This window comes from Protopterus annectens, chromosome 2.part0, assembly GCF_019279795.1.
Source record: "Protopterus annectens isolate FY-2018-M chromosome 2.part0, PAN1.0, whole genome shotgun sequence".
NCBI classification, from domain to species: domain Eukaryota; kingdom Metazoa; phylum Chordata; order Ceratodontiformes; family Protopteridae; genus Protopterus; species Protopterus annectens.
The window spans coordinates 979,494,429-979,517,205 of NC_056728.1; the positions used below are offsets into that span (position 1 = coordinate 979,494,429).

A 22,777-nucleotide genomic window follows, 5' to 3' on the forward strand; every position below is an offset into this window, starting at 1 on the left:
ACTGAAAAACTTCACCAAGGCAAAATATACCCTCCTTGACGAAGGTATAAATGCATTCCAGGCCCCACCACAAGCTGGAAGTGGTAGCTATGCCAAAGCTTACACTAAAGCCCTGTACAATCACTTGCATAAGTGTACAAACTTAGCCATACCAGAGAGAATTAAAGCCAGAACCCCAAGTAAACATGAGCTGCCATGGTGGACATCCAGCATCAACAAACTTGACAATACATGCAAAAAGTTGCTAAGAAAACAAAGGCAAGGACCCAACAATGGAAAAGCACCCTCCTCATCCTCAACAGGCAAATACGACAACTTACAGCCAAGGATAACCATAAGGTATTTTACAGCTAAGTATGTAACTTAAAGGGTAGGTTGCAAGCATGTGCAGAACTGGTGGCCAATGGTATCACACACACTAACCTCACAGAGATAGCAAACCTACTAAAGGATAGATGTGGCAAAACTTTCATTCCCTTATCCCCTCCTACAATAAACCTTACCCAAAACTCCCCACCCACACTCTACATATCTGAATAGCAAGTCCTCAAAGCCTTGTCTATGGCAAAAAACACAGCCTCTGTGGGACCAGACGACATCCCAGGCTGTCTTCTAAACAGGCTAAAACATGAACTAGCATCACCACTAAGTACCCTTTTCAATCATAGCCTAAACACAGGCTTTGTGCCTGTGAACTGGAGAACAGCAATAATTATTCCCCTCCACAAATGTGGCCTAGCTACAGACCTGGGTAATTACAGACCCATAAGCCTGACCAGCCTCATTGAACGTATCCTTATGGACCTCATAAATAAAGACATAGGTGACCTCCAAAACCCTGGATCCTACCCAATTTGGCTTCACGAAGGGAAGATCCTGCCTGTTAAATATGGCGGATTTCTTTGAAAATGTGGCCAAGGCCATTGACGAGGGCAAATCTGTGCACACAGCATACCTCGACCTGGCAAAGGCTTTCTACATAATCCCACATTGAGGCATTACTGATTAACTTAGCAAACTGAATGTAAACCCCTTTGCTGTAAGATGGCTCACAAACCAGGCACACCATCAAAGTGGGTGACTCCACATCAACCAGCAGACCTGTTACCAGTGGGGTCAGTGCTGGGCCCCTACAGTTTGGTATATACTTCTGAGAAGTTCAGGTCAAAGCTAAGGGGTTTGTGGCTGACCACGTTTGCAGAGGACTGCAAACTAGGTGCAATTATTGACTCCCCAAATTATGTCAGTATACTCCAGGAGGGTCTTACACAGACCAATGGCTAGTGTAGTAGTCAGGGTGTCAAACTGAATACAAAGAAATGCATCATCATTCCCTCAGGCACAATGTCCCCTCACACTACCAAATCAACGGTGCTCTTAAGTATCCATGGAGTTCACAAGCTGACTGCGACCTTAACTTCGACCACCATGTGTCTACTGTAGTAGTCAGGGTGTCAAACTGAATACAAAGAAATGCATCATCATTCCCTCAGGCACAATGTCCCCTCACACTACCAAATCAACAGTGCTCAAGTATCCATGGAGTTCACAAGCTGACTGCGACCTTAACTTCGACCACCATGTGTCTGCTGTAGTAAGGAAAGCTTTCTATGTAGCACACTTGATTAGTAAAAGCATCATCTCAACAGCAAAAGAAGTTATAAACCCCCTATACTCGGCACTTATCTGGCTCATAATTAAGTATAACGCCCTGTATGGCATGTACCGTACTAAGCACCTACAGCAATTGGAGAGACCACAGATATTTCTAACAAAGATCATCAAGGGGTTCCAGCATGTGCCTTACAAAGGTGACTAAAACCCTGGTCACTATACTCCGTATCATATAGACTTCTTGGGGGAGACTTATGCCTGGCTTACAGAGCAATCCAAGACCAAAACCTAATGAACTTACTGCATATCCATAAATCAAACGGGACTAGGGCTACGCGTTCCAGGGACCTACATATGGCCTGTGACTTAAATAGGACATACTGGATGGACAGATTCATCTCCCAGTGACTGCCATGTATTTGGAACAGGCTACCAATATTCATGCAGATAAAGGTGGCAACTGGGTAATTCTTTCTAGAGCACAACATAATGAAATGGCTGAAAAATCTACTTAATGATGCTTCTGTATATGTTAAACCACCATCTAATCCTGTTTCAAATTTCAATGGTGCATTTCTGGAACTTTTGGAAAGAGGGGGAAGGTTGTTTTTTTTTTTCTCGCCACAGATGTTGAGAGACTTTATGTGAAGAATCTCAGGGATCTAGTTTTCTTTACTATCCCCAAAGTACAGAAATCCCTACAGAATCCTCCGGGAAGACCAGCTGTGTCAGAGAGAGGTTCATACCTACAAAATGTAGGTATTTTTTTGGATCATCAACTTAAGGGCCATTTATCTATGGCTCATAAAAAATGGGAAAGAACTTTGTGATCTAATAGGAGGAATGCATATGGGGAGTGATTTCTGCTGGGCCAGTGTAGACGTGAAAGCTTTGTACACCAGTATTAAAAATATTTTGGGGTTAGATGCTGTTGGAATAATGTTGTTTATTACACAGATATTACACAGATAAACCACGATAAGCGCTTTCACTAACTAGTAGCTTCTTCAGATCACAAACCTAGTTAGTGAAAGCGCTTATCGTGGTTTATCTGTGTAATAAACTGAATTATTTGTCTCAGAAGACCGGATTACTTGGATCTTTTACACATAGAAGGTTATTTCTCACTCTGTCAACGCTTGCTTGAGTTATTTATCCATTTACTTATCTTTTTTATAAGCAAGCGTGCTGTGGCAGTAACCAGCATTTTTAATTTAACTTTCAACGCTGTTGGAATAATGTTGGGAGAAGGCCCACATACCAAATATTTGTTGTTTGTTGCAACTATTGGAGTTTTCATTAACACACAACTGTTTCAAATTTGGCAGTCAATATTTTTTGCAGGAGGCAGCTATGGGGGCTTTATATGCCCCATCTTATGCTATCATCTTCATGAACCATTTTGAGAACATGTTTATATAAAACACTGAGTTTTATGCATAAAAGGTTGTGGTTTATAAAAGGTTAATTGATGATTTGATTTTTGTTTGCAGGGGTAACATGGAAGATTTTCATAATTTTATGGTCAGCTTAAATAGCAACACCTTTGAACTGGAGTTTACCTGCAAGACAGATGCTAAAAGTATCCAACATCTGGATTAGGAATTTTTCAAACCAGATAAAGAAGAGATATACTTCAGGCCTTATACTAAGGATATGGCTGCCAACAATTTTTTGTTGGCTAGTAGCATGTATTCCCCCACATCTTTTGGCTTCATTACCATATGGGGAATATAAGCGCACTTTCAATAACACTTTCGATAAGTCCACGTTGAGGAGTGAATTCACGAAGGGTAGACACAAACTTTTAAGTAGGGGTTACATTGTGGACAGTTTAAATAGAGCTGAAAACAAGGTAAGGGGGTTGCCACAGCGAGTAACACTCATTCCAGGAGGGTACCGCACAGTTAGAGAGGAGGAGGATAAGGATAACAGATTTTTTGTTTCTAAGTATTCCCCCTTCTCGGACACACTTAAAAGATTAGTGGACAGATTTTGGCCCATAAAATGCTATGATGCCACCCTGGGGATTTTATTTCCAAATAGAGTTACGTTTTCTTATACCAGGTTTTTGACCCTTAAAGAGTTGTTAACTATGGCCAAACCACAGCAAGGTGAGAGGAGGAGCGGTTGTTTTCCCTGTGGTAGATGTAAAGCTTGTCGTAGGGTGAAGAATTTAAATGGGACGAAGATTAACACCAGAAAACATACAACCATGAACAATTTTAGTTGCAGATCATGTGGGGTGGTCTATATCATAGGCTGTGGGTGTACACCCATGAAATAGAACATACGTCAAACAAAGCGAATGGCCAAGAACCATGTGTTAGAACATTTGGGAGACATCAGAAATGGGACGTTGGAAATGCTTATCACTTCCATATTGGCCATGGTGGCTCTGATACAAGTATAAAATGAGCAAAACTGCAACCAAAAACAAATACGGACTCCGTTCAAACAAACCGATAATCTTTATTACACCTTTAAATCCACCAGATTGAGCGCTTTCATCTGCCCTAAGCAGATTTCATCAGAATACTTGGTATACAGTGCCTCACAATTTTATACCATTCTAAATTGCAGTAATTATTCAATAATTAACAAATTGAATCAATCATTCAATAAACATATAAACAAAAACAATTAACTGACTTGTCCGGACCAAATTTAACCCTTTGGTGTATTTCTATTTCTCTTCTTAAATCCTCTTCTTAAAGTGCTACTGTGCATATAAATACTAAAAATACTAAAAAAGTATATGTATATATAAAATATTGTATTAATACTGCATTACTTATTTATTATATTATATTTTATAATGTATATATTATCAAATAAATAATACAATAATACAATGTTTTGTTTTAAATTCTTCAAACCTTCAAATATATTTCTATATGTAACTTTGTTAACTGTGCTACAATATAGGTTATTTTATTTCAAAAAATTAATATTAAATAATTCAAGTATAATTTGAGGGACTAAAAGCAAATAGATAGACATGTTGGATAAAAGTGAGTGGAAGACAATGTAGAAATGTAAAATATGTAAAGAATATATAAAAAAATTATATAAAAATATATGTTTTATATATATATATATATATATATATGAACAAATGGAAATATAAAGGCATGCAATAAAAGCTAAATAAACCATGAAAAATCCATAATAAACCATAAAGGTTGAGAGACATAAAATACTAGTATGAGATGGGCAGTTGTCGTCATAAATTATACAATCTAAAATATTATTGTTGTCCAATAATTTTGTAAATGATTAATTAAAACATTAATAAATAATTATTTCTAAAATTGTTTAAAAATATTTTTTAAAAAATATTTTTTAAAAAATATTTTTTAAAAAATATTTATATATATATACACAATAATGCATATTTATAAATTTAAAATCATATATTTCATGAATGTAAACATTGTATATTGTGTTGAATATTAACAAAACAAAATCAAACTGAAGCAGCTTTATCAATAAGTATCGCCTTGATATTGATATATTCGTTGAGACCCGGCATGTAATTTGATTTGAGTCTCAACTGCCACTTGATCTCTTTCAACAGTAGGTTGTTCTTGAAATCACCTCCCCTAGTATCCATTTTCATTAACTCTAAAATGGCAAACTTAAAGTCTATAAAGCCTACACAATTTACTGAATGTTTGTAGAGGGCACTGGTCTCCTTTTTTACCTTAATATCATTAATATGCTCATAAACTCTCTCCTTCAGTGCCCTCTCAGTTTTGCCTACATAGAAGGAGGTGCATGTAGTACAGGTGGCTAAATAAACTAGCATCTTACTACGGCAATTGCCCTTACAAAAGGATACCTTACTATTGAGACCATTCTTAAGTGTTATATTCTCAGCCTGATTGATATATTTACATTGTCGGCAACTGCCACACTTAGTTGTTCCTTTCTTTACTTTTTTATCAAACATGTTTCTGTCTCTCTCGAATAACCTTTTGAAATTCATGCCAGTCTTATAGGTCAGTAATGGTCTATTCCCCACAATTTCATGGATTTCTTTATTGGTCTTCAATATAGACCAATTTTCTTCTAAAATTCTGGTAAAATTGTCTGAAAATTCATTGTATTCTATAATACATGCTTTTGAAAAATCCTTTGTATTGTGACTTGAATATTCTTTATATGTTAACTTTTGTCCTAGCAGGGGCTTACATTTAATACCCCACCCAGTGTAAACTTCATCCAATATTTCACCAACCAGATCTCTAGGATAACCTCTTTCTAAAAATATTTTCATCAAAAATCTCTCAAACTCATTCAATAGGTCATTACATTCAGAGGTCATTCTTGCAATCCTAACAGCCTGTCCTTTGATAACACTTCTCTTTTGGTGAAACGGGTGTAGGCTATTATAATGAAGATAAGAATTGCACCAAGTATCTTCACGAAAAACATTTGACTTAAAACCTTTTGCTTTTTTACTTAGAATAATATCCAAGTAACTGATACTCTGGTCCTGAACTTCATGAGTAAATGACAAAAAATTGGTAATTCCATTAATATATTTCATAAATTCTTCCAATTCATTTTCATGATCATCTTCCCAAACAAGGAAGATGTCATCCAAGAACCTAAGATATACTTTAATATTTTTCCTAAATATGCTTGGAAAAATGTATTTTTCCTCCCAACCAAGGAGGACAAGATTTGCATATATGGGGGCACAAGCTGCCCCCATAGCTACTCCCGTCACTTGTCTATAATATTTTCCCTGGAAGGTTATAAAGTTGTTGTCCAATACTATTTCTGTCAATTCCAATACTAATACTTTTGTATCTGTAGAAGCCTCTAGATATTTATAAACAACATTCTCAAAATATTCAAACCCTTCAACCCTGGGAATACAGGTGAAAAGATCCCTGACATCTACAGTAACCAATTTACAAGTATCAGACCAAACATTTTCATTAATTTTACCCAAGAAATCCTATGAATCTTGAACTAAATGCTCTTGTTTTTTTACGACATTTTTTAATGTTTGGTCAATGAATACTGCCAAAGGGTGTGTCTTAGAGCTCTTAGCTGAAACTATGGGACGGAAGGGAGGTTTCAATATATTTTTGTGAATTTTAGGTATTCCAAAAAATTGGGATATACGTGGATGTTTTTGTTTTAAGAAATTATAAATCCCAGTTTCTATCCTATTTTCTGTAAGGTACTCTTCCAATAATGAATCTATCCTTCTATGAGCTGTTTGGATTTCATTAAGTGAAACTGTTGTATAGGTTTCCTTGTCACTCAACATATTGATTAATACATCATTATATGCTTCCTGTTCAAAAATAACCACTCCCCCTCCTTTATCCGGTTGCATAAACCTTAAATCAACCTTTTCCCTTAAGGAATCAAGAAGTTTAATTTCAGCTTGTTTTAAATTATTAGTTATAAACCTTTCCCTATTTTGACCATAAGTTTCATTGGTTACTATGTTTTCAAACATATTAATAACCGGATGTAGTGGAGGATTATAAATACTACTCCTTTTTAAATTTTGGGAAGTAGTGACAATATCACCCTCAGAGTTGCTACCCTGTAAATTTCTGTTACTTTTGTTAAAAAGTTCTTCCTGTTTGTTAATTAAACTTAAATTCAACTTCCTGAGGTATACTTTCAGCTCCAACAATATGTTAGCTAGGTCTCCACGAGTCGACCTAACAAATTTAAATCCTCTTGAAAATAATTCAAAATGTTCTTTTTCTAGTTTCAAATTCGTGTAATTGTGTATCTTGTACCCTTTATATTGGAAGGTAATCCCATTACTTTCTTGCCTAATTATATCTATCTCCCTCTCCTTCCCATGTTCTTCCATGCAAAATCGCTCCCACCCAAATGATCTTGTGGGCCTGGATCCGAAGGAATCCGCTGTTTGCTGGCTAATCTTTCTGATCTTCGGGGCCCTAAAAAAGTTTCTGTAGTTTCATGAAAGGAATCTAACTCGTCCAAATGACCATTTCTCCTATCTATATATTTCCCTTGTTCATATCCTTCATAAAATTCTACTCTCTTAGTTCTCCCACCCTCATTAATATTCAAAGTATTCCTGTCCTTCTTTTTTACCTGATTTTCTTTATTTTTCCAAACTTTTTGAAAAGGGAGAGGATAGCTTTTACCTTTTTTATACTGTTCCATGTCTCTTAATAATTTGCCCTGTTTCCTTTGGTATACCTTTTCAACTTTATTTTCTATTCTTTTCAAAATTCTGAAATATAAACCCTCATATTGTTCAAAAACTAAATCGTTCACAATTTCTGTTTGAGCACAGTTAACATCATTCAACATTTTCTTTAGTTGCACTTCATTATATTTTATAAGTTTCGATATTAAGGCCAGACCACAGTCATCAAAAAAAGTGTAAAAATCTAACAACACATTATCAGTATAATTAATACCAAAAGGGTATTTGTAAAATCTTAGTCCCTGAGGGACCACTTTTTTAATCAAACATTGGTACAAGTAATTGTTATCTATCTATAAACATTTGTATTTGTAAAACATTTTCTCAAAGTCAAATATCTTATCTTGCAATGTTTCTTCTTTTTGTTTAAAAACATTTCCTTTCGGTGGTTGCACCACATCACGGTCAGAGTTCAGCGATTTGTCAAACACATACACTTTTTCTAAAATGTCTTTGTAACTTGTAACATGATTTTCACCAACACCAACAGGTTGCCGTGACTTATTTGAAAATGTTGCCGTATAGTCTGTAGTTTGTACATTGAAGTTTACAGTACCTTTAGAGTTTTTATTTAAATTGGACAGTCCCCCGTTCTCCAGGAATGATGTTGTTCCGTTGTTACCCGTCTGCTTTCCATCCGTATTAAAGGTATTTCTCTTGTCCTGCAATTCAACCCCGTCGTTTCTGTTCATTCCACCATAACTCCCTTGAACCGAGCGTGGAGATGACGTCACTGGATGCGCTGAGGTACTGGCAACGGCATTCTCGTTCTCATTCAGTCTCGCTGTTGCTACACGATCATCTTGCGAAAATAATTCAATCAACTTTGTGAGATCCCCACGGAGTGTGGAAAGCTCCTCTCTAAGCCGGGAAACCTCTCGTTGGGTCTGCAACAAGTTTACACTATCGTTGAGCTCCATGTCATGGTGGCTCTGATGCCAGTTTATTTTTGTGTTTTCTGGCCAAGCCTTCTCTTAGACAGGGAGATGATTACCTCAACAAGTTACTACAACTGGAAACGAAACTTATAATTAATTTTGGCACGCTTCACCCCAAGGGTTTGAATCAAGAAGTAAATATGGTTTACACTATTTTTTGGAAATGCTGTGTAACTAATCTAGTGTTTTTTGTGGGCTAACACTTTGTGATTCATTTTATGGGGGGGGGGGGTCTGTTGATTAAAGCAATTTAGTAATTATGGCAATTAAGATGAGATGCAAAATGTGATGGTATGGTGTGAAATTTATTCTCTCGAAGGCATTCAGCCAAGGTACCAGGAAGCACTATTAAATTTCTAAAACTACCATGAGACTCTAGTGTGGATTTTTTTTGTGGAATATTTCTACCTTTGCTTATTCTCAGCTTTATGTTTTTTCATACGGTGTTCTTTTTTTTCATGGTGATTATTGTTGGACAGATTTATCTCCCAGTGACTGCTGTGTCTTTGGAAAGGCTACCAATTCATGTGAAACAGAGCACCTATATGACACTGCTCAAGAGGAACCTGGACAAGTGGATGGGGCACCATATATTCTTACCAAGGATAGAGCTCACAACTGTCCTGGACATGGGCAGTCATTACTAAATGCAATCCTGGGTACAGACTAGCATTTCTATGGCACTACATTGGGATGAAACTGCTAGACTTAAAATGACCTCTGTGTCAATAGCCTACTAATCTCCTATGATCCTATGTAACCAGACAGTGCTTTCATGATCTAGACAACTAATGTAGTTAAACTCATGCCAAGAAGATACAGCTCTCAGGTTCTGCTAGACAATATGTCTACCACATCACATAAAATAAGATAATGGAAATTGTTAAAAAATATACTTTTACCAGTACTTCCTGTGTTGGCTGGAGCAGCAAAACTGAATCCAGTGCTACCGGAAGTGGTAGTAGTCCCAAATCCTCCAAATAAACCTGTTACACAAAACAAGATTTGAATCAAAATTAAAGCTTTGTAAACCACAACAACAACAAACTTCCTAGTTATAAATGCTTCGGTAAGTTCTCAAGTATATCCTCCAATTTCTGTCATGTGGAATATATAACATGCCAATAGCACATTCTTCTGTATTAAACAGGCACACAACATTAACACATTTTTGTAGAGCCAGCACACAGGATTAACCATTCTGCTTATAGGCTGTCAAAGTGCATTCAACATACAAGTGAATTTTAGAAGTCCTTTACTTTCAATAAAAATATATGAAAAGGGTTATGACTTTTTGATTTCCAGCAGTTTTTGTTTCAGGATTTTAAAAAAAGATCCATAAACATGCATCACTTCTAGACGAGCAATAAATGAGGTTGGCTTTAAATTTCTTCTACAACATGCCTGGTGATATTTCAAGGCAAAAGGACATACAAGGAGCAAATTTCAGCCTTATGGAAGTAGTAAACCAACACTGATAACACCACAGAGTATCTCCTACCAATTCTAAAAAGTAATTTTTATTCTGCTAATAAAAAGGCATCTCAGAAGAAGTAAATTCCAAGATGATGGTGATAGTGTAAGGCCCTAAAACCAGAGCCCTGTAGTGAGACCCATTTAAAAACAACAAAAGCCTGTAAACTACTGTCAACAGTTAACTGAAATTGATAGATAAGTGACTGTGGCATTAACTAGGTCAATTAAAAGAGTAAAAGTGAAAAATGAAGAGCTGTGAAAACTTAGAAGAGGAATGAAAGAAAGTGGAACAGAAGTAGGAAAAGCTGAAGAAGAAAATTCCTCAGTCACACTAGAGATAAATACTATGACATTTTCAGATAATTGGCTCCCTGCTGGAATATACAGACAAAACTTAGTGAAAATGTTTTAACTAGGCTTTCAGAAAAAATAACCAGAATACAAACTGTTGAAAAGGAGATGAAAGAAAAATAGTGGAACAGCAACTAAAATATGAACAAATGGCACAGAAACTGGCAAAATTTGAGGATAGGAAGGCAACTTCAGGTTTACAGAAGTACCAGAACAAATGGAAAGGTAGGACTGCAAAGCTTTTACGAGAAAATGCCTTAACACATGGATTACACTTTTATTGTTTTATTGGTGACATCAAACTAGAGCACACTGAGTAAAATATTCCTAATTTGACATTGAGAAAGTGTAAGATCTATACAGATTAAACATCAAAGATTGGAGGGACAAGGGTTTATGCAGATAATGACTTTTCAGTACAAGAGCAAACATTATGCTTTTCTTCCTTCTATGAAGCTTAGCAGTGAAACAAATCTTCATTTCAGGTTTCTGTATCCTGCATTAATTCAAGTCTTCTACAAATTACAAAGACTCTTGACAGGAATATACTGGCAAAAAGAATAGAAGAAATGGAGGCAGGAAAAGATGGAGATGGAATAAGCAATCAAAAGAAGAACTGGGTGGCAGGAGAAGGTAGCAAGGGAAAAACAACCAGTCAACAAATGCAGAAAAGCATACTGTAAGATTGCCTGTCAAGCCATTTCCTGTTTTCCAAAAGAAAATGAAAAGCGTGAACAATGATGATGATGATTTTTTTTTTAAGTGAGAGATTCCACACAGAACAATGCATCCGAAGCAAGTGAGGACTGTATTTAAAATTATATTTTTACATGGAAAAGAATGCCATATAACCAAAATGTGAGATGTACCCTGAATGATACTTGAAAAACATTAAAAGCAGTAAGTGCCAAAGTGAAATAGGGTCTGTATGTCTGAAATTCTCCAGGTAGACATGATAGCTACTAGAAAAAATTGATTTTCAAGAGAGAAACTTCAGATCTGCTGAGGATGCAGGCTCAAATGGAGTTATTAATGAGAGCCTCCAGATCCAGACAGATGCCATGGTGATAGAGGATGCCTGAGTAGAGATATTAGTATGAAAAAAAGGATTTTACACCTTTATTAAATTATTACCCAAGAAATGGGAACATGTGCATTAATACAAAAAAAAATTCATTTACATGCATCATATATTACACATTTTCTTTCTGTACAACTCTCATTTATTCCAACATTACATAAATTGCTCAGCTCCTGTCTCCCTTTAAACCTCACTCCTCTTCCTAAACATTAGTTTTCAAGCACTGTTCCCAAAAATTCCATTTATTTCTATATAATTTACTCCTTCCTTTTTCTAAAAATCCCAATTACATCTCTTTTACCTCTTTCACAATATTCATCACATCAAATGCAGTTGGTTTAGATTTTGATTTCCACTTTGGGATTACAAACCTATGGATTCAATGATGGAGTGAAGGCTATCACCCCAATTCCCAGTCCTCTCTCAACTCAGATAAGCCCGAGCCAAATGAGTCATATCCAAATACTTTGGTGCCAAAGCCAGGAAAAAGGTCTGCATAGCGGGCACAAACCCTCTGAGTTGGGATGGAACCAAAGATGCTGGCGTCTAAGTGCAGACCAGGGAAAGGAATAACGATCAGGGTAAAAAGGGTGGATCTAGCCACCTTTACAGCGAAAAGGGGGTGGAATGGTACCCACCTCTCTCTGGGTCCTTAAAACATTCTGCATCAAGCAATCCAGGTCTGCTGCAGAAGCACTCTTAAAAGAACTGTTCAAGAGAGTTGAAGAAGGTCTCAAAGAGGGCAGCTGTTCTGGACTGTCTACAGGAATTTTCCTTCTGAGGGAGTAATACAGGAAAAAAGGCTCCAAGGAGACTGGATCCAGAGGAGGAGGCGTATGCGTTGCCATATGAGCCACTGAGATCATGAACCTCAGCTGTTTTGGCACAAGGAAGACTACCAACAAACCAAAAAGGATCAACCTAGAAAACCGCAGAACACAGCCACACAGGATTAAGCGCTTTCGTCTTAAACTTCATCAGAATCACTGTCACACAGTTTTTACAACATTAAATACCCTGCCCCTAATACTCACAAGACCAACATATTGTAAAACTTGTGTTGTTAACAATATAAATGTTTTGTGAAATAAGTTAAAACTGCATTGAAATATTTCCAAGATCAATTAAAAGTCAAAATTAAAAAAAGTTAAACTACCATTTTTACCAATTGACTATTAAACAATACACAATCTCAATTTCAACACACTACTAATGGAAATGCTAATGAGGAGGGCACTGGATGCTGGTCTCTTTTCTGGATCAGATTCCTTTGGCCGCAAATGTTTTTCTGAAAGTTTCTCCTATTTTGGTGCTTCCTGATCAGGGGAAAGCAAACCCATGAGAATAAATGTGTTTCTCCTACTTGCTAAAGCTCTTGAGCTGAACCCCTTGCATATCTCACAGTCCACCCAGAGATGGGGACACTAAAGCAGGCCACATACAGTTCAACACGGTCCTGTGGTGGGATATTGTTCCTGCACATAGAAATGTTATTTGAAAATTATCTATGATGGGTTTGCAAACACTGTCACCAATCTAAAAATACAGTAGTACTATAAAACTGAAATATGTAATGAAGAGTTCAAACTTTGATCATGTTAAACCTATAACTCTGCAAAGAACAAACAGTACAAACACTATAGAAACTATACCAATAACAGCCAGAAACAAGGGCCATATAGTATGCAACAAAAAGGTAGATCAAAAACTATCCAATAAACTTTCTAACTTCATTCAAGGAAAGATTACTACTACAGTAATAGGCTAACATGAAAGAGACTGGTGGAAAACGTAATAAGGAAAGGGTTTACAACACAGTACATTTTTTACTTCAAGTGCGACAACAATGTTAGTAAACCCTTAAGGGCACCAGCTCTAAAAAATTTAGGATAAACTTTAAAAAAAACTTTAGACATTCAGGAAGGAGATGGTGCACTTAGTTGAACCACAGGGAAAGCACCTGCTCACAAAGGTGGCAAAAGAAAACTGAGATAACTAGGAGAATAGATGCATTGCAGGTGGGGAATGTTCTTTAGGGGCTCAAGACTGCAGCATTAATGCACCCAGACTGATCTGATAAGTAGACCCATATGTCAAATCAGATGGACTGAATCAATACGATCTATGTAAGCTGCACACTGGAAGACATTTTAAAACAAATGACATTCATAACTACCAGTGAAAAAAGCTACTGATGTTAAAGATGAAGGCTAAAACATGTGCATTAGTTGCAGGAATGAACAGCTTGGAAAAAAGATTACAAATCTAATGTGAGAAATATACCAAAAAATGAAAGAATACAGGTAGCAATGTTTGGCCGTGTAGGTTAGAACAAAGACAAAACAGTTTCATAAATAAGCTATTTAATTTGCTACTTGCAGGCAAGTGAAAAAGGACAGGTCGGTGATTTTAACAGGTATTCTGCAGCCAAAAGGAGCAAATCAGGGTTTGAGCTTGACAAAAAAAAAATATAAGGGCTTTACACTGTTTTTACAGTTGTTAACTTTGATGCATTGTTTAGTTTTGGGGAAGGAAGGGAATTGTGCGTTGGTTTAATGAGGATAAGGCATCAGGTTCAGTAACACAAAAACATACAAGATGATACAAATATTGACAGAAAAAGACAATGAAGGACCAGTTTGCAACAGAAAGACACATATATGTAAGCAGAAAATAAATACATTCTTCCACTTTACAGTTTTGAATTACTACTCTAGAAAGTTAAAGATTTGGTGGCAGGAAAATAAACAGACAAGACAGAACATATACACAACAGTAATACACAAATAATTATGTTACAAGAAACATAACATTAGGCCAATGAATACAAGCTTCCTTTAGCATGTACCTATCTAGACGCATGCAACTGGAATGCCCACATAGATACCTTACTAAAAGGATACACACCCTAAACAGCATGTCCTACATGGACCAACGCATAGCCCTGTCTCTATACTCGTTATCCTACAGACTGCTAAGAGATGACCTATGTCTAGCATACAGGGTATTCTCTGACCCAATACTGATGGATTTACTGCACATCAGCTAGCGAAATGGCATCAGATACATTCAGTCTAGGGATCTAAACATTTTCTGCATCAAAAGCACAGTTTGGAAGGACAAATAGCAACATCAACAGAACAGTTTGGAGGGACAGATATATCCAACAGAGGATACTGCTATTCTGGAACAAACCCCCCATCGACATCAAAGTTTACCCTTGTCTATATTCAAGCGCAACTTGAGTCTACGAATGGGAAGCAGAAAATTTACCCCACAACTGCCCCATGGACAGATGCAGCCCCTAAACTGTTTTATCTCATGCACAGGTCCCTCAAATTATCTATGGCACGAAACCAGTTATTCTTATTAGGGATAATACATAATTCTAACTCATGGGCTGGACTAAGTCCAAATCTCTAACCAAATGGGATAGGTTAATTTGAGCACAAAAAGAGAAACTGCCTAGGCTTAAAATATCCTGCAAGTGCAGCAAGCCTTGTTCTTCCATATGAACTTCTAAATCTATGAACACGAATGAATCATAAAGAACAAGGTTTTGTAAAGAAAAGTTGTAAGGAGGATTTCTTTTTCTAGAATAGAATAAAAGCAAAAGAAGGGGACCTTAATATTCATTAAAAAGTTATCAGAATAAACACTGAGGAACAAAAGGAGGATAGGCAGGGAAGATTTATAGTGGTGAGAGATTGTTGACAGGGCATGAGAATTACACTGGTTGCACTATATATTCCACCAAAAACATTTCAAGACAGAATATAAAGAACATCACGGGAGACGTTGTAGTCTTTCATCATGGCAGAGAATGGACGCTGAAACACCATACAAAATAAGGCAAACATCTCCATCCCCCTATTTTTGTAAGCTTTTTATGCCAATGTGTGGACATTTATTTCTTTTTTTTCGAGCAATGTCTTCTCAGGGTTTAACCTCCCTCTCTCAGTTGACTTGAAAGCTCTGAACGGACTGGTGCCCAGTCCTGATTTTTAGTCAGCTCAGCCCAAGCGGAGTGTGGAAGGTGCCCTGAAGCTTTGGAAGTGGTCATTACACTGTTACATCCTACGCAGGATATAACCCATACAGCTTAGGCTTTTTTAGCAATGATTATAATGTTATCATCTTGCCAGTGATACCTTTACAATTTTATGAAAACTGCTTCTGGAAGAAGTGGCTAATAATACTGGAAAAATGTGATGTGTTAAAACTGGTGGGGACACACTAAAGCATAATTCCCATTTTGATATTAATGTTTTGGACAATGAAGGGACTGAAGATGTAATTAACCCATAAAGGTTTTGTTATTAGTAAACTTTGTATAATAAATGTGAAGTAAACAGCATGCTATATTGCAAAGTAGTTTTACTTAGTATGCAGAGGAATTTTAAATGTGAGATGGGAGGATCTCATCAATGACTGCTGTTTATGCTAGTAAGAGTAAATTATTTTTTCTTTACTATAATGTATCCTGGGTTTATACTGTAATAGGAATGCTGCACATAAGCAATAAGGTTATGATCTTGGACTGCTGGACAATGAAATGATAGTGTACTGATGATGTTATATATGTATAAAACTACAGTACGTTCCTCCTGTTATAGATGTGGAAGTAAAGCATGCACTCAATTTATACTGTGGACAGGAGAATAATCTTCCAAAAAAAATAGGCTAGAAAATGGACAACTTAAACATGGTTCTTTTCCACTTTCTGGAAAGATCTGTCTCTTGCATCAGTAAAAATATTAAGTATTTTTCCATCAACAGGTGCCAGCACCGGGAGATGCAATGTCTATAGTTGCACTGACTCATATGTAAAAGAAACATGATTAGTATTTTAAATGGAAATGCAAAAGGTTATTAAGCAAATATTTTTGATAACTCCAAAACACACAAACTTCTTAGCTCAAATGACTTAGGCAGCAAAAAGTAAAAATGGTTGCTGCCAAACTTAAGAAGCCTAAGAAAAGACAATGTACTAGATATCCTTTAGAGAGGTTAGAGAAGTTTTGGAAATTCTATGCAAGTCTTTATAAAGCTGAAGAACAGTGAAAGTGAGAAAAGGCACAAATGGAAATATTTAAGAAGAATTAACTATGTTAAGGTTAAAGGAAAATGAGGCTCAAGAATTATTAGTAATGACAGGAAGAGCTGAAGTAAAATGCTGATGCATAAATAAATCAACAGAGACGTTTCCATGAGCAGATGGTATTCCTGGTCAAGTTTGGAAAGGAAAAAGTGATAAAGATCTGAAAGTTTCATTTTTAACAATATTTTAAAGAAAGTAATAGCATCACCATCTTGGAAGAAAGCTGCAGTGGCTGTATTACCAAGAGAGGGTAATGACCCTTCCAACAATGCTTCATTTAGACCAATTTCAAATTTAAACAACAAATGGTACTTTTCTGTTATCGGGGCAACACTGTTAATGCGGTTGCTAAGCTCCGAATCCAGTGTCCAACCGTAACAGGTGTGTGTAAAATGTAGTGGTTACAGCTTATTTTTTAAATTATTATCCATGTAATGATTTGACACACGCCTGGTAACATTAACATCAAAAATGCATGGTTTGACAGTGGATTTGGAGCTCAGCAGTTGCATCAACACTGTTTGCCCGATAAAAGAATAGTAAAAAAAAAAAAAAAAACCCCGTAATAGTAAAAAAAAAACAAAAACAAATGCGTAGTAAAGTATTTTGTTTTTTTAAAGCATCAGCCACTGATTTAGCAAGGCATCGCTGACAACGGAAATGATCGCTGTTGGGATGTACTAATATTTTATTTTACGAGGGGTTAACATAATTACTTCAAGTCCAAGCCACATCTTAACTTGTGTGTTGTAAGCACTTCATGCATATACATAGCCATTTCCCTGCATTTCTAACATCATTTCATGCCAAAAGGAGAAGTAGAATCCCTCTGATGAAATATATTCATCATGAGTATGTCTTCATCAAGTTTCACCACTTGAGAACTGCAATGACTACATGTAAATTACGACACTGTAAAGGGAGATAGTTCATTTCATGCCAAGTAATGTGGTGTGTATAGCAAAATTTAAAAAAAAGGCCTGTTATCTGACTTGGAAGTATTTCTTTATTTTTTTACTTTCTGTCTTTGTAACTTAGCGAGGCAATACTTTAAACATGATCGTTCAGCTGTAATCTAGGACCTTAACACGTCTGTTAACCAGATGTGCGTACGATTTAAAATAGCTTCCATTTTTTACAAATAAATTGTTACAACAAATAATTTGCACAGACAAGTGGTTAACAGACATGCTAAGGAACTGGAATTCAGCTGAACAATCGTATTAACAGTGCTGCCCCGATAACAGAAAAGTACCCCACAAATAAATTGTTTATGTCTATACTAGCAATGGTGTTGCCAAAATTAATAGAAATGGATAGATGCAGTTTTGCAGTTGGGAGGCAAACATAGGAAAACATTCAAAGAACAATGAAGGTCAAGGGAAAAGCACAGTGTAAAAAAGCTAGGTCTTTATGTAGACGAGGCTGGTATTTTATGGGTAGGGCAATGTAGCATTTGCATTCCCTGATAGAATACGGTTAGGGTGTTGCATGTTACCATCTCTCTCTCAGTTCAATAATACTCTCTTACCTTATTCAACAATTATGGCTGACTATCACAGGTCTTCTTAGAAAACAATCCATCAATCTCTTTGCTGGGAAACCCTCTTTCTCTTGCCTTCATGACTGTCCCAAGTCTTCACCAGATTTTTTCTGGTTTCCTACACATATCCCTAAACCACAATAACCTGCTCTTTTTGACCTTCTCTGCAACTGGAGCTACTTTGACTTTTATTTTTATGTCCTCAACTCATCTGTCCCACAGTGTGCATCTTACCACCCAACTCGGGTACTTCATCTCCATCACCTCCAGGTTTCTGTACCATAGAGTAGTTCTGGTTGCACCACTGTTTTGTGCACCTTACCTTTCAGCATCCTGGCATTCTTCAGTCATACATCACCCCTGCCACTATGTGCCAGTTAGCTGCAGCCCCTCTGATTCTAGCTTTGACCTCCTTATTTGGACTTCCCCTCTCAATCACTCCTCTCAGATATCTAAAGCTGTTAACCTGTTCCACTATCGTCTCTATCTCAGTTCTCACTTTCTACCGATTTCCTCAGTTTGCTGCCAGGAGAAAGTACAGTAGTGTACAGTTGAGCATAAATGAATATGTTAGAGTGTTATTCACTGTTGCAGTCCTATCTGATGGGAGTTCCTGCCATGGAAGCCCTTGGCTGGCCTGAATTCCAGATACTTTTCTCCTCTTCCTGAAGCCAGTGAGCATCCTGACCAACATCAAGCTGTCTTGGTATGTCAGTCAGACGGCACCATAACCTCAGTACTTTCTTGGCCCCAAAAGACAGGAGCACACCTACTGGTCCCTAAGGTCAGAAACTCCACAGTATGTGGAGAAGAGGAAAGAACAAGTGGAGTACCACAGGGTTCAGTCTTGGGTCCTCTCCTGTTTGGTATCTACTTCTCTGAAGTGCAGGCTAACACACAAGGTCTTTGGCTAACAAAGTTTGCAGATGACTACAAACTAGGAGCCATAATCGAAACTCTTAACGATGTGGACAAACTACAAAAGGGCCTCAGTGAGACAGGTACCTGGTGTCAAAGCCATGGCCTGAAGCTCAATGCCAAAAAGTGTATCGTCAGTCATTCCCTTTGGTAAAAACTCTGTACCCATGAACTACCACATAACTGGTAGTCTACTTAATGCCGAAAATGTGATGAGAACTTGAGACACAGGTGGACAGTAGTCTCTCCTTTGATAATCACATCGCCACAGTGGTCAGGAAATCCTTCTACGTAGCTCATCTCATCACAAATGGATTCTCATCCAGAAAAAAAAAGGTCATTGTTCCCCTCTACTCATCACTCATTAGACCCATTATAGAGTACAACGCCCCTTTTGGTATGTACCTCACAAGACATCTACAACTGGAAATACCAGAGAAATACCTCACAAAGAGGATTACTGGCCTCAAACAGATGCCCTAATCAGACCGTCTCAAAAAACTACAGCTTTGCTCCATCGCATATCGCCTACTCAGGGGCGATCTCTGCCTAAAATACAAAGCTATGTCAAACCCAGAGCTGTTGGGCATGCTCCACTTAAAGAAATCCCAATCCCTCCGAGCTACACGTTCTAGGGACCTAAACCATGTCACCACAATAAACAGAACATGCTGGAGGGATAGATTCCTGTCCCAAAGACTTCCCATACTCTGGAACAGACTACCTATCTATGTCAAACAGAGCTCCTCATTAGCACTCTTCAAGAAAAATCTTGATGATTGGATGGGAAATGGGAAATTCACCCCAGGGATCACTTCTGTGGCTCTGCTCGACAGGGGCACAGAAAAATAATTTTCTTGGGTGGCGAAAGCCAAGGTACATTTTTTGGCTAGGGCCAATAGCCTAGTACCTACCTATGAACAATCTGGAACTAGAGAGGAGAATCCCACCCCAAACTCATGAGGCAAGAGAGGAAGGAGGGAGGGAAAAATACTGCAATAGTGAATATACTCTAACTTCTACATTTATAGTAAGTGCACTCAACTGTACTATGCGCTTCATGTTTCACTGTTGCAGTCCTAACTAATGGGATGACTCCAAAAGCTGAAAGGAGGGTGGCTGGAAAGTGTATGGACAGGAAAGGATGCCCTGCAAGAACGCAGTGGCAAAAATATGCTCTGAACTTGAAGGCTGGAAAGCGATAATGTTTGGTGAAGGTTTGCAAAGAGGATCAAACAGCAGATTCCAAAACGTCCTTAGTGGCCACCCCTATAAGAAAGGCTACAGATGTAGTAGTAGCCCTAGTGGAGTGAGACCTCACAGAATCTGGTGGCTTCATTCCCACGATGGTTGTAGCAAAACAAGATACGGTGGGAGATCCATTTGTAGATGGTTTAGAAACTTGTCTCCTCTCAGTGCTACAGGCAAAGACCGCAAAAAGCTGTTCAGACATCCTGTAATTCTTTTGCACATCCAACATATGGAGAATTCCTTCCCCCTTGTTTGAAGGGTTAGGAAAGAAGGTAGGCAAGTGGATGGTCTGGTTTATTTTCTTTTGCGGAAAAAGGTTCTCTCTGGCTCACCCCATTCTTTGACTATGCCAAGAAAAACTTCCCAATACTGCTGCCACTCTTGAGGATCTGACAGGCTCCTGCTTAGGTGACCCTGCAAGTTGATTTGTTTCTTCTGGTAGGTACTGAGCCATAAGATGCAGACCTAGTGAGTCTGCAGTTTCCCAACTGTCCACGATTAGGTAACAAAGAGGGTAAGAGTGAGTTTCCTCCACCCACTTGTTTATGCACCACATAACAGTTGCATTGTCTGTCTTTACTGGGAGCAATCCTGGTTTCCATTGGTCTTTGAAGGCAATCAGTTCTTTTAGGACTGCCATCAGTACTTTTAGGTTGATGTGCCTGCTCCTGAACCGGAAGTCCCATCTGCCAAGATTCTAAGTTGCTGTAGTGAGCTTCCCAGGGTAGTTCAGAGGCATCCACGGTCAATGAGTGGTCCTGAGAAAGAAACTTGAAGATAAGACCCAGGGTCAAGGGAGCAGGCTTGGGTCCACCAGGCAAACTCTTTCACAAGACTAGGGAGAAGCTTCACCCTAAGTTGAGGGATTTAAAATGTTGGCACCACACATTTCTCGGGTACTAATGCAGCTTTCTCATATGGAGTCTGGCCATGGGGATCATAAGGATCAAAGAGACCAGGTAACCCAGGGCTCTGGGGAACTGTCTGGCAGTGGGGTAGTTCCTGACGAGAATCTTTTGGAAGTACATTAAAAAGGAAACCTTGTCTGAAAGAAGGAAGGCTTTCTTAAGGGAATAGTCCAGCAAAGCCCCCAGGAACACAATCCTTTTGTGGAAATTGTCAAGACATTTTTGGTTATTGATAGTGAACCCCAGTGAAGCCATAATCTCTTGGGTGTAAAGCAAATCTGTTTTTCTTTAGACAGATTAGCTGTGTAAGACATTCCATAACAATACATGTCCTTCTCTTCTGTGTTGCAGTATTCTTTACAAGAGGGAGTTGCCTGCCCAAGCAACCTGACGTCTGCCAGTATACCAAAGTATTTTACTATGGTAAGTTCTTATACAACTAATCTATGTCCTTCTATTCCTCTGCTGCAGTATTCTTTACATGAGGGAGAACACCAAAGCTCATGCAGAAAGGGAGGTGCAGGTAGAGGTAGAACAGTTTTACAGGAAATCATGAAGAAAAGCACTGTCCAAGTGGCTGCTTCTAGAATGGAGGTCGTGTCCAGCCCTTTGAGGAAGGCCCCTGAGGAAGACACTGGCCTAGTAGAGTGAGCTTTGACTGTGACAGGAAGGGTTTTGCCATGGCAGGCATAGCAGAAAGAAATGTATATGGAAATATAGTTGGATATGGTCTGCTTGGATACAGGCAATCCCAGACCCCTGGGGTGGAAAGACACCAATAGTTGGTCTGATTTCCTAAAATGTTTAGTCTTGTCAAGACAGAATCTGAGTTGTATCTGTCTATGCCTACCATGGCAAAACTATTCCTGGCCCAGGCAACCCGACGTCTGCCAGTATACCCAAGTCTTTTACTACCGTAAGGTGCACTGTACGTCTGACAAAGGCTACTATCAGATGTAGGCCATAAAATTGACATATGAGCACACTATCCTCAGAACTGAAGACCCAGGCAGACACAGAGTCCAAAAGCTAGAGAATCAATGCATCGAACAAAGGAAGATGGAAGGAGGGTGGGATAGACTACTGCAACAGAGAAGAGAAGGACAACTATCATTGTGGTAAGTTCTTATACAACTAATCTACGTCCTTCTATTCATCTTCTGCAGTACTCTTTACATGAGGGAGAAAAGCTCATGCAGAAAGGGAGGTGGAGGTAGCAGAATAATTTTACAGGAAACCATGAAGAATGGCCCAGGCAAACCATGCCCTGGATATGGCAATAGAATCCAGTTTGTACTGTTTGGTAAAGGTGTGGACTGAGGTCCAAGTGGCTGCTTCTGGCTAGGCATTCATTTTCTACAGCTGTATAGCATTTC

General features: G+C 38.1%; 1 protein-coding gene across 3 annotated transcripts in view; it reads right to left on the minus strand.

The window, feature by feature from the left end:
- Window positions 1–22,777, minus strand: part of NUP54 (nucleoporin 54) — a 1,988,420-nt gene that overhangs the window by 1,162,205 nt on the left and 803,438 nt on the right. For all 3 annotated transcript variants that reach the window (XM_044061229.1, XM_044061231.1, XM_044061230.1), the window contains one exon: window positions 9,675–9,758. In XM_044061229.1, the coding sequence (XP_043917164.1) occupies window positions 9,675–9,758 (84 nt within the window). The remainder of the gene's footprint in view (window positions 1–9,674; window positions 9,759–22,777) is intronic.